At 36.6% G+C, this 14,286-nt stretch overlaps 1 protein-coding gene across 2 annotated transcripts in view; it reads right to left on the bottom strand.

The window, feature by feature from the left end:
- The window catches only part of LOC138696927 (atrial natriuretic peptide receptor 1), a 125,410-nt gene that overhangs the window by 76,425 nt on the left and 34,699 nt on the right, over positions 1–14,286 (bottom strand). For both annotated transcript variants that reach the window (XM_069822421.1, XM_069822422.1), the window contains exon 2: positions 967–1,132. In XM_069822421.1, coding sequence (XP_069678522.1) covers positions 967–1,132 — 166 coding nt within the window. The remainder of the gene's footprint in view (positions 1–966; positions 1,133–14,286) is intronic.

The raw sequence follows: 14,286 nt of genomic DNA, 5'->3' as shown, positions 1-14,286 counted from the left end.
AAAGTTACCCAGCATTTGCTCATATTGGGTTGAGGGAAAACCCCGGAAAAAACCTCAACCAGGTAACTTGCCCCGACCGGGAATCGAACCCGGGCCACCTGGTCTGTGAATGAATGTTGATGTCATAAGATGTCATAAGGTCACACACGTGGGTACTCGTATCTCTATTGGCTAGCTTGCACAGCACAAACAATAACATTGACACACAAATATTTATACTACCCTAGTTACAAAATTAGATCACTGTTAATCTCCCGGGGTGCTATGCATAGACATTTCGCTAGCCGGCGCTACGAGCGTGCTAAACTAGCCCCGGCTATCGACTGATTACTTGTACAGGATTCATATCATATCATATCGCTAACACTGGTTTATGAATACGAAAAACGTTAGTTCGCCGATCATCCACCTGAAGCCCGCTCTAAGAATGTCTATGAATACGGCCCCTGGTCTTTTAATCCCTCCATACAGGAAATAATATATGCAGGAGAGCGCATGGTTTTTAAACTGACGTTATAACGGTAATATTATCTATTTACTTCGCTCCAATAGATGACGCAATAGTAAGCACATTCCTTTGACGGTTGATCTCCTGGTTGGAGAACAGTACAGCGTGTCGTACTGTGACCAAACTGCAACAGTTCTACTGGGAAGTATTGGATCACCCTCCCTATAGCCCAGATTTGGCGCCTAACGATTACCATCTCTTCATGCACATGGAGACGTGGCTTGGCTCAATGTGACTAGAAACTATGTGGAAAAATAAAGCAGAGTATATACTTTCAAACGTTTTGTAACCCAATTCTGTAAAGTCATTGACAGGTTCGTAAAAAATAAACGGAAGTTACTTTATGAATAGCCCTCGTGTAATTTCTATTTTTCGCAACCGGTTGTGCACGACTCTAGGCACAGTAACCCAAAGCAAGCGTGTCTGTTAAAGTGGATTATTGTAATGGAGTCTTGGACCTGGTCGCCCATGCCGGTGATGATGGGTCGGTTCCAGTAGGCCGCCAGCCTGGCCACGGGCTCCAGGGCGAAGGCGCAGGCCGGGCCGATGAAAGCGATCACGTGGGCCTTGAAGTGCATGTCGGCAGCCAGCCCGGGCGCGATGTTCCCGGAGCACGACGGGTAACTGCAATGAAGGGGCCAGCATTAGCGGATCTAACCAAGAAAAAGAAAATCAAATATAGAGTATTTAAGGAGGAATACTGAATATTTCAAGGAGTGGTAGTATGGACTGTTCTGAGTAAGAAAGTTCGTACGTTATGTCCAATTGTGGAGAAACAGCCGTTTGAATGTTACTGATCAGAAGCGTTACAAGTGGTGAGAAGGAAAGACGAATAATAATAATAATAATAATAATAATAATAATAATAATAATAATAATAATAATAATGATGATGATGATAATAATGATAATGATAGTAATTATAATTATAACGATAACGGTACGGCCCGGTGACTAGTGGCCAGCGAGTAACGTCGACTATCGACATTGCTCTGCCGTGGGTATTATCCAGTTGTTCCCATTTTTCTTTCGTTTCGCTCAGACGCTTTGTATGTATCATACAGTTCCTGCAGTTGTTTTCGTCTTTATACTGAACATACCGTAACACATCTTATTTATGTGTTTATTTTTCTGTGTTGTGGATTTTATTAGGTCTCTAGTTCCAAGATTCTCGGCATGTACTGTCGACGTGTATCTGCGTCTCAAAATCTGCACGCAAAATGCGTTTCGACACGTACACAGCACCGCACGTGGTATATCGTCATCTTGGGAGCTCTGTAACCCTGACACGCTGACGGTCTTGGCTTACATTTTACGCTCCAATTGCTTTCTCCAGGAAATCGCTAAAAAAAAATCCACCCACTACCCCAACATCAAAGTCTTTATTCACAAAGTTATCTTTCGCGACTGAGCTGAACGTGTTTTCATTAGCAGGAGATTTCAAAATGCGTTCATTTAATAATTAGATAATATGCACATAACAACTTCCTAATGCATCAAATTTTATAACCGTTTACTAACAGAAAGAGCAATTATAATTACAAGAAAAAGAGATGCATAAAACTATTTTATACCTATTTATAACAAAACTAATTCAAGTTCTATGTCGAATCTGTCCAGGGATTAATTTTCATGCAGCCACTTACCAAAATCAGTTACTTACTTACGCCTTCTAGAGAACCCACAGGTTCATTGTCGCCCTCACATAAGCCACCATCGGTCCCTATCCTGAGCAAGATTAATCAACTCCCTAGCATCATAACCCACCTCCCTCAAATCAATTTTTAATATTATCCTTTCACCTACGTTTCGTCTTCCCCAAAGTATTTTTGCCCTCGGGTCTCCCAAGTAACACTGAATTCACAACATTTCTGGATTCGCCCATACGTGCTACATGCCCTGCCCATCTCAAACGTCTGGATTTAATGTTCCTAATTATGTTAGGTGAAGAATACAATGCGTGCAGTTCTGTGTTGTGTAACTTTCTCCATTCTCCTGTAACTTCATCCCTCTTAGCCCCAAATATTTTCCTAAGTACCTTATTCTCGAACATACTTAATCTCTGTTCCTCTCCCAAAGTGAGAGTCCAAGTTCTACAACCATACCGAATAACCGGTAATGTAACTGTTTTATAAATTATAACTTTCAGTTTTTTTGAAAGCAGATCGATGACAAAAGCTGCTCAATCGAATAACAGCAGCTATTAACACTTATAATTTTTTGCTCTAAATTTCCTGCCATTTCTTCTCCTTTGTCGAAACCTAAACGACGTCTGGTTTCTTATTTTCCACCACGTGTTTCAGCACGTTCAAGTAAGCCTACACGTTTATCTGTGGTTCTTTCCATTTCAATGGATGTTTCTGAAAATAGCCAAAATAGTAAAACGAAATGTGGCCAGCAATGAATAAATTATTTCTGCACTTTCCCCATGAAGCAGCTATGGGCTATAAGCACTACGACATTATGCTGTATGATGACGTCGAACACCAAGTTTACTTCCTTTTTACCCACATTTGACTTTGTCAAGGGGAAGATAGACAGTATTGTTTCTGAATACGGATCCGACACTTTACTTCATATGACGTAATTTCTGACTTGACGAAGCCAAGACGAAGTGAAGTTGTGGTGACGTTCTTAAACACGGCCCTTATTGTTGTCAACAGAGCGGAAAAGTGCACACAGCTGTTGAAATACATTGATACATGTAAATAATCATAAGTGTAATCATTTTAAATCATAAAATGGACTATACAACTGTAGCTGGTAATCAGAATAGCAACTTCGGTCCAAGACTCTATATCCATAACAAGGTAACAGCTAAATTCCAAAAATCATTCCATTTGCTAATTATCCATATTTTAAAAAATCAATTTAAAAATTATTGTTTATGGAGCAAATATAAAATTTCAATTATTGTAATATCTGTGTTTTTCTTTTTCTATTTTTACATTTTATTCCGTTAATTAATAAAATACTTATCTTAAAAGTATTTGGAATGCCCCCTAACACGAATAGGCTACGGTATGTACTTTTCTGGGGGTGCTAGAGTGATTTTTTTAATATAAAAAAGACAATATGTTTATTTATTCTAGCAATAAATTATTATTATTATTATTATTATTATTATTATTATTATTATTATTATTATCATCATCATCATTATTATTGTTATTGTTATTATCATTATTATTATATTATTATCGTTATTATTATAATTATTACTATCATTATCATTATTAAGGAACAACTGGATAATACCCAAGGCAGAGCAATGTCGATAGTCGACGTTACTCGCTGGCCACTAGTCACCGGGCCGTACCGAGCCGTGCCAAACAAAACACAATCGAAATGGTGGTAGTAAAATTCGTGACTATATTCTTAAATAATTCACTGCATTAGTCAAGTGCAAGATTTCTGGCTTCTGTTGCATTCAAAAAATTATAAAATACGATAATTTGGTCCAGAGAGCATCCGTTTTTGATGCAAAGATAATTTGTTTGACTTGTTTCTTAAATAAAATTACGAAATGGCGTTCCTGTGCTTAACATTTAATAAAAAAAGAAATATAGCAAAACTGTTTTGTCCCGAGACTCTCATCTAAGTCACGTAATAAGTCACGTAATCTACTTCAATATATTCGCGCAAATATATCTTGTAGCTAACAGTGGTGCTATCTCTCAGTAATGTTCAGAACGAAGGAGGTAGAGAGAGAAAAGAAACAAATTTCTCCCTCCAACGACGCCACACACCAATGTCGTGTTCTTAGGTTGGCAAGATTGTGTATTTACTTAAATTTGGAGCTAAAAGTAACGGCACGGTTCAAAGATACCGTGGGAATTCTCCAGTTTAGCGGGAAAATGTTTAATAATATAAAAATAGTTTTCGTAGGATTATGAATGGAATAGAAACAGATAGTAAAAATAAGAACATTAGAGTGTTATATAAGTTCATAAAGGAATTTAAGAAAGGATATCAGGCAAGGGTAAACGTGATCAAGGACGAGAATGGGGACTTGCTTGCAGACTTTCATTCCAACCTGAACAGATGGAAAAACTATTTTAGGCAACTACTAAATGTACATAGGCTAAGTAGAAATGATCGGGACGAAATTCAAATACAAACTACTGAGCCATTTATACCCGAACCCACACTTTCTGAAGTCTAAATTGCGATAGAAAATCTGAAAAAGTACAGGTCTCCAGGTATTGACCAAATTCCAGCAGAATTAATACAAGAGGGTGGGAGCGCATTATCTAGCGAAATTTATAAGCTTGTACTTACAAGGAAGGAGTCCATAATTGTACCTACTTTTAAGTAAAGGGGGTCCACACCTGTGGAGTAAAGGTCAGCGCGTCTGGCTGCGAAACCAGGTGGCCCGGGTTCGAATCCCGGTCAGGGCAAGTTACCTAGTTGAGGTTTTTTCCGGGGTTTTCCCTCAACCCAATACGAGCAAATGCTGGGTAACTTTCGGTGCTGGACCCCCGACTCATTTCACCGGCATTATCACCTTCATTTCATTCAGACACTAAATAACCTAGATGTTGATACAGCGTCTTAAAATAACAAAATAAAATAAAAAAAAAGTAAAGGGACGAGACAAACTGTAGAAACTTTCGAGGAATATCACTTTTGTTGACGTCGTACAAAATTTTGTCCAATATTCTTTTGAGAATATTAACTCATATGTAGATGAAATTATTGACTATTGATCAGATTTTTGTATTCGACAGATATTGGAGAAAAATAAGAGTATAAGGGTACAGTACATCAGTTATTCGTAGATTTCAAAAAGGCATATGACTCGGTTAACAGAGAAGTTTTATATAATATTCTTATTGATTTTGGTATTCCCAAGAAAGTATTAGTTCGATTTATTAAAATTTGTCTCAGTGAAACATACAGCAGAGTCCGTATAGGCCAGTTTCTGTCTGATGCTTTTCCAATTGACTGCGAGCTAAAGCAAGGCTATGCACTATCACCTTTGCTTTTTTAATTTGCTGTAGAATATGCCATTAGGGAAGTCCAGTATAACAGAGAGGGTTTGGAGTTGAACGGATTACATCATCTGTTTGTTTATGAGGATGACGTGAATATGTTAGGAGAAAATCCATAAACGTTTAGGAAATACACGGGAATTTTACTTGAAGCAAGTAAAGAGGTAATAGATTTGGAAATAAATCCTGAAAAATCCAAGGACCTATATGATTATGTGTTATGACCAGAACATAGTTCGAAATGGAAATATAAAAATTGTAAATTTATCGTTTGAAAAGGGGAACAAATTAAATATCTTGGAGCAACAGTAACAGATATAAATGACACTCGGGAGGAAATTAAACACAGAATAAATATGGGAAATGTCTGTTATTATTCGGTTGAGAAGCTTTTGTCAGCCAATCTACTCTCAAAAAAACTGAAAGTTAGAATTTATGAAACAGTTATATTACCGGTTCTTCTGTATGGTTGTGAAACTTGAACTTTCATTTTGAGAGAGGTACATAGGTTAAGGGTGTTTGAGAATAAGGTGCTTAGGAAAATATTTGGATCTAAGAAGGTTGAAGTTACAGAAGAATGGAAAAAGTTACACAACGCAGAAATGTAAGTAAATCATTAGACATAGGTATCTTTAGAATCAATTACTGCTGAATTTACATAAGATTAAAATACGTTATTTTATGGGAACTCTAAACATTGAAATTCCTTACTAGTAGGCCATTCAAGATTTATTATTAGCAGAGTGCTAACTCTTTTTACTGAAAGGCGGTTTCTAATTCCAGTTTTTACAATATTCATGCAACTAAATCCTCGCTCACAATTTACAGTATGCGATGGAATTATATAAATAAATTAGAAGAGATTGTTCACTTAACTTACATGAATTGCACCAACTCTTTGAAATCCATTCCTGAACATCTATTGCTCAATACCTTTTTGAACATTGCCCATGCCGTTAGCAACTCTTTTAAATTCAGATTAGTTCAAACACATCTCTGATTTCATTTTCTCCATTACCATCTTCGTTTCTGAAGTCCAATGTGGTTGTCGCATTTTTGCACATTTACATTCAAAGTTTGTTGCATTTTTAGAAGTCGAGTAGCAAAATGCGACTGAGGCTTAAACCCTGGTTAAGGGATAATAGGCTACTAATAGGCCTAGTAACTTCCTAATAGTGTTAAAGAAAAATATATTTGTGCGAGATCGTGCGTATTTGCTTGGTTTCCGCACAAAACCAATCCGCTGAAAGTCTAAAATTCCACATTCAGTATTCCCAACCTAACACACATAACAATTTCCCTCTTCTTACCGCTTAAGCGTCATATTCATTTTACTGCTTTAGGCTTTTAACATATTATTTTTAGAGACGTTCAATATAGTAATAATTATAAATTATAAACTTACCACTCCAATTTCACCTAAATTGCACTGTTAATTATTGTTTTTAAATATTTGCAAAAAATAAGTAAACTCTACAACTCCACTAAAGTTACTGCATTCGTGATGCAAGTAACATTAAGGGAGCCGTGAAAAAATCAACAAGATTCCAGACTCATCATAGACTGGGGAAAAAAAAAGACAGACGTATATCATGGCCTGCTGGAGTATAGTAAACACAGAAAACATTTTAAAGCAACAATTTTGAAGATAGATATTTTTGTTTTGCAAATTTGCCGTCATTGAACAGAAACCAAGATGTAGATTTCATTGCAACTAATTAGAAATTCCTCTTTCAGGTATGTAATAAACGATCTTCGCACAAAATAATGTACGATACAAGAGCGGTATGTTTTCTTTCAATTCTCGGAAATTCAAAAAGCTCAACTACGTTTCGCTTTTTCAAACTTTTCCTCGAACATGAAAACTTCAACATACAGCTCTTGTAACGCATATTACTATTACTTAACTTCAGAACACTATGAGAGAAGGATATAATTTATAAACTACAGTATTTTTGTTACACTGAAACAATTTCTGACCTCGTTTGCAGTGACATCATAGGCTTATAGGCTATAAAGAGGAATATTGAATTAACACAAGCGTGGCCTACAATAATGGGTAATTTGCAACGATTGTTGAGTCAATTGCACGTATTATATGATGTGTAGACACGCTCTATTCACAGACACACATAGCTGCGACGCGAGCACACTCAAATGCCAGAGCTCTGAATCCATTTCAGTGTTCTGTACTATAACTCTTGAGCCGGGCTGCAGGAGATAAACTTCTCTGAGAGGCTTCAGCTCTGAGCGTCATAAATTGATCGAGATGGGGATGGTCTTCCTTCATCTCATTCATTCTCAAGTGAACGACTGCGACATTCGTTTTTCATGAATTTTTCAGGCATTATTTCAAATTCCAACGGAACAAAGACAAAATTGTAGAAGGCAGTGTTGTGAAAGATTTTCCCCGTGTACATTCCATCCCTATCTCTTTACTTGCTTCGAGTAAAATTCCCGTGTTTTCCCTAATCGTTTATGGATTTTCTCTTTACATATTTACGTCATTTTCATAAACAAACAGATGATGTAACCCGTTCAATTCCAAACCCTCTCTGTTATCCTGGACTTTCCTAATTGCATATTCTAGAGCAAATTTAAAATGTAAAGGTGAAAGTGCATAGCCTTGCTTTAGCCCGCAGTGAATTGAAAAAGCATCAGACAGAAGCTGCTCTATACGGACACCGCTGTATGTTTCACTGAGATACATTTTAATAAATTGAACTAATAGTTTCTCGGGAATACCAAATTCAATAAGAATATTTTATAAAACTTCTCTCTTAACCGAGACATATGCCTTTTTGAAATCTATGAATAACTGATGTACTGTGCCCCTATGCTCTCATTTTTTTTCAATATTTGTCGAATACAAAAATCTGATCAATAGTCAATAATTTCATCTACATATGGAGTTAAGGCTCATTCACAATGAAAATTAAACATAACGTAACCGTTAACTTAAAAATATATACGTTACAGTAAAATCAAGAAGTCATACCATCATTCACGATGAGAACATAAACATAACCACAAACATACTTGGTAACCATGGAAACATAACAACGACGCCATTTCCTCATATCCTGTCGTATACTTCAGCGCTCCACGATTGTGTTCCGTTTGCAAATCACGTAAGCATAGGCATGAAAGTTTGGAGTTTGCAAACTTTCATGTTAACGTCTTATGGTAATGTATGTCAATGCTCATGTAAATCATTGTGAATGATCCCATTTGGTAGCCTGGGCGCAAACTTCTGTGTTTATGTTACGGTTATGTTTAATTTTCATTGTGAATGGGCCTTTAATCTTCTGAAAAGATTATTGGATAAAATTTTGTACGACGTCGACAAAAGTGATATTCCTCGAATGTTCCTACAGTTTATCTTGTCCCCTTTCTTAAAAATAGGTACAATTATGGACCCCTTTCTTGTAAGTACAAACTTATAAATTTCGCTAGATAATGCGCTCCCACTCTCTTGTATTAATTCTGCTGGAATTTGATCGATATCTGGAGACTTGCACTTTTTCAGCTTTTCTATCGCAATTTAGACTTCAGAAAGTGTAGGTTCGGGTATAATTATAGTCTCCAATCATAACGACAGCCAGAGAATTTTCTTACGGAAGAAGAGTCTGTTGTTACAGATTTTCTCTGGTTACCTTTCGCACCGAAGGCACAAATTCCAGTTCCTGTGACACCAAGGGATTTTTTTTTTGACCTGGAATGTCTATATTCGACTTACGAAAGACAGAAATTGTTACATTTTGACATGAAACGTTTATTCAAGTCATTGTGCTAATTTATTTATAATGTAATATTATGAAGAAATAATAAACGAAGGTTTCTACTACTACTACTACTACTACTACTACTACTACTACTACTACTACTAACTACTACTACTACTACTACTACTACTACTAACTACTACTACTACTACTAACTACTACTACTACTACTAACTACTACTACTACTGACTACTACTACTACTACTGACTACTACTACTACTACTACTAACTACTAACTACTACTACTACTAACTACTACTACTACTACTAACTACTACTACTACTACTAACTACTAACTACCACTACTACTACTAACTACTAACTACTACTACTAACTACTACTACTAACTACTACTACTACTAACTACTACTATTACTACTACTACTAACTACTACTACTACTAACTACTACTACTACTGCTAACTACTACTACTAACTACTACTAACTACTACCACTAACTACTACTACTACTACTAACTACTACTACTAACTACTAACTACCACTACTACTACTAACTACTAACTACTACTACTACTAACTACTACTACTACTGCTAACTACTACTACTAACTACTACTAACTACTACCACTAACTACTACTACTACTACTAACTACTACTACTACTAACTACTACTACTACTACTAACTACTACTACTACTACTAACTACTACTACTACTGCTAACTACTACTACTAACTACTACTAACTACTACCACTAACTACTACTACTACTACTAACTACTACTACTAACTACTAACTACCACTACTACTACTAACTACTAACTACTACTACTAACTACTACTACTAACTACTACTACTACTGCTAACTACTACTACTAACTACTACTAACTACTACCACTAACTACTACTACTACTACTAACTACTACTACTACTACTACTACTAACTACTACTACTACTACTACTAGTACTAGTACTAGTACTACTACTACTACTACTACTACTACTACTACTACTACTACTACTACTACTGCAAACTCACAAATGGCTTTTAACGAACCCGGAGATTCACTGCCACCCCTCACATAAGTCGGCCATCGTAATTAATCTGCTCCCTAGGATCATACCCCACCTCCCTCAAATCTATTTTAATATTATCCTCCCATCTACGTCTCGGCCTCCCCAAAGGTCTTTTACTCTCAGGCCTCCCAGCTAACACTCTATACACACTTTTGGAATCACCCGTAAGTGCTATATGCCCTGCCCATCTCAACGTCTGGATTTAATGTTCCTAATTATGTTAGGTGAAGAATACAATGCGTGCAGTTCTGCGTTGTGTAACTTTCTCCATTCTCCTGTAACTTCATCACTCTTAGCCCCAAATACTTTCCTGAGTACCTTATTCTCGAACACAATAATATTATCTAACGAAATTTATAAGCTCTTGTACTTGCTATTTGGGAAAAGGAAATTGTACCACATCAATGGAAGGAGTCCATAATCGTACCTATCTTTAAGAAGGGGGGGCAAGACTAACTGTAGTAACTTTCGAGGAATATCACTTTTGTTAACGTCGTACAAAATTTTGTCCAATATTCTTTTGAGAAGATTAACTCCATATGTAGATGAAATTATTGGGGATCATCAGTGTGGTTTTAGGCGTAATAGATCAACTATTGACCAGATGTTTTGTATTCGACAGATAATGGAGAAAAAATGGGAGTATAAGGCTATAGTGCATCAGTTATTCATAGATTTCAAAAAGGCATATGACTCGGTTAAGAGATAAGTTTTATGTGATGTTCTTGTTGATATTCCGAAGAAACTAGTTCGATTAATTAAAATGTGTCTCAGTGAAACATACAGCAGAGTTCGTATAGGTCAATTTCTGTCAGATACATTTCCAATTCACTGTGGGCTAAAGCAAGGAGATGCACTATCACCTTTACTTTTTAACTTTGCTCTAGAGTATGCCATTAGGAAAGTCCAGGATAACAGAGAGGGTTTGGAATTGAACGGGTTACATCAGCTGCTTGTCTAAGCGGATGACGTGAATATGTTAGGAGAAAATCCACAAACGATTAGGAAAAATACGGGAATTTTACTGGAAGCAAGTAAAGAGATAAGTTTGGAAGTAAATCCCGAAAAGACAAAGTATATGATTATGTCTCGTGACCAGAATATTGTAGTATTGTAGGAAATGGAAATATAAAAATTGGAAATAGCCTATATCTTTTGAAGAGGTGGAGAAGTTCAAATATCTGGGAGCAACAGTAATAAATATAAATGATACTCAGGAGGAAATTAAACACAGAATAAATATGGGAAATGCCTGTTATTATTCGGTTGAGGAGCTTTTATCATCCAGTCTACTGTCAAAAAATCTGAAAGTTAGAATTTATAAAACAGTTATATTACTGGTTGTTCTTTATGGTTGTGAAACTTGGACTCTAACTTTGGAAGAGGAACATAGGTTAAGGGTGTTTGAGAATAAGATGCTTAGGAAAATATTTGGGGCTAAGAGGGATGAAGTTACAGGAGAATGGAGAAAGTTACACAACACAGAACTGCACGCATTGTATTCTTCACCTGATATAATTAGGAACATTAAATCCAGATGTTTGAGATGGGCAGGGCATGTAGCACGTATGGACGAATCCAGAAATGCATATAGAGTGCTAGTTGGGAGGCCGGAGGGAAAAAGACCTTTAGGGAGGCTGAGACGTAGATGGGAAGATAATATTAAAATGGATTTGAGGGAGGTGGGGTATGATGATAGAGAATGGATTAATCTTGCTCAGGATAGGGACCAATGGCGGGCTTATGTGAGGGCGGCAATGAACCTCCGGGTTCGTTAAAAGCCAGTAAGTAAGTAATAATAATAATAATAATAATAATAATAATATTAATATAATAATAAGTAATAATAATAACAGTGTTAGTGTTAATCTAGAGACAGCAGATAACTGGCTGAATTTGCATCGCTGCGAAGCTCTCGCTGAACGCGAACCAACTCTGTTTGCTGACACACCTGCCACTCTGCAAATATTGAACCTCCCGAATCGTTCTTCCGGCGATGAGTAAACATCGATATCTACACGCGCTCGCCAATGAATCGCGAGCAATTCAACGGGATCACAATTGCACGTGTTGGAAACACAGATTTGCCAAGATAAGGGTGCTCAGCTAGTGTTTGCCTTGTAGAAAATTCAAGCTCTTCTCTGATGCTTTATCGTATGTACAGGATATCAAACAAAATCGTAAGAAATATTCCTAATGTCTCATGAGAAAATCCTGGACTCATTACCATCTTTTGTTGTCATAGTGAACATCAATACTCTCAATATTGCCACAGGGTAATCAAGATTACAGTATACTTGGGGGACCTTCGGTAATAAATTGCGTATGACCTCTCACCAAATAGAAATGAGGTATGATGCATCGAGGACAACTCGAAGAAAAATACAGAAAAAAATAAAAACTAAAATAAACTCCATAGCACCCTGACAACTGTCATCTAGAAGTCAACTGCTTAATTACCACGCGTAAAAGGTGCACCGCCAAGAATATACATTTTATGCTCGACCATGCCGAAATGTAGTAATTATACACCTGGTAGCAGCCCTTTAATGGACCTCATTAGAGTACACCTATTCATTAAAGTTCAGGTGTTCCACCAATCACAAAATACCATTGTAGCAATATGAAAGCTCAAGTATCAATTATTCTCGGATATGCAATCGAAAGACAACTAGTTCTGTTACTATAATAATTAACGTTAATTGTAAATAATATTCAAATGAATTCAATTTGTCATCTCGTTTTTCAATGTCTAATTCAATTTCAAGGTTATATCATGATTAATGTTTATTTTACTCTCTAGATTATATCAAGGTCAATGTCGACATTTGTTTCTCGGAAAAAATCAATACTTTCGCGTCTGCGCACATCTCACAATTTACGAGGTATTGCACATGGTCAGTTCTGCTCCTCAGTCAGATGAGAATAGCATGAATACTTATGAATAATTTCAAGTTAGAAATATGGTCGAGCATAAAAAGTCGTATGAAACTTGACTATAATGGTAATTAAGACGCTCGTATGAAAATTATGAAACTCGCTTGCGCTCGTTTCATAAACATACTCGCGTCTTAATTACAATCATTATAGGCTCGTTGCATAATGTACTATTATAGTCGACTATTTCGTCAATAAATTATTGTAAGAGCTATTCGTCATAGAATTTGAGATGGCCGTCAACATAAAAAACATGAGCGTTTCACCTGTTCCATCCTCATTAACAGTAGTGCTATGCCGTTCATGGAACTATGTTATTATTACTACTACTACTACTGCTACTGCTGCTGCTGCTGCTACTGGTACTACTGCTGCTGCTGCTACTACTACTACTACTACTACTACTACTACTACTACTACTACTTCTACTACTACTACTACTACGAAACCAGGAAGAAGATGTTTTTTCTATAAAATTGTATCTTAATGTTTGTTCACTTGTTTTCTTTGAAGGTTAGAGATTCTGTAATCAATTTACCAGCCATTTGATAAATAAATAAATTATTAATTATTATTATTTTTATTGTGGACGATCATGCAACCAGAATGAGGTATCGTGTGGTTAGCACGATGATCCCCCCAGCCGTTATAGCTGGCTTTCGCAACCGGATTTCGCTACCTATCGTAACTCCCCAAGTGTATCATGATGCCGGGTGGGCACCGGTCCCATACAATGGCCGAAATTTCATGAGAAAATTTCTTCCCTCAGGAGGATTCGAACCAGCGCGCATTCCGTAACGCGAGTCCTAGCCAGGATACCTTAGACAACGACGGCACAGCGCGGGACATTATTATTATTATTATTATTATTATTATTATTATTATTGATATTGTTATTTGTAATTGCAGTAACTTTTTAGGTGCCTAAAACTGTATTTAATGCCCACTTTCGATCATTATGGAGCCTAGTTGAGATGTGTAAAAGTTGGTTAATGTCCGAAGTCTAGTAAT

This window comes from Periplaneta americana, chromosome 3, assembly GCF_040183065.1.
Source record: "Periplaneta americana isolate PAMFEO1 chromosome 3, P.americana_PAMFEO1_priV1, whole genome shotgun sequence".
Lineage (NCBI taxonomy): Eukaryota > Metazoa > Arthropoda > Insecta > Blattodea > Blattidae > Periplaneta > Periplaneta americana.
This window is presented reverse-complemented; position numbering and strand designations above follow the sequence as displayed.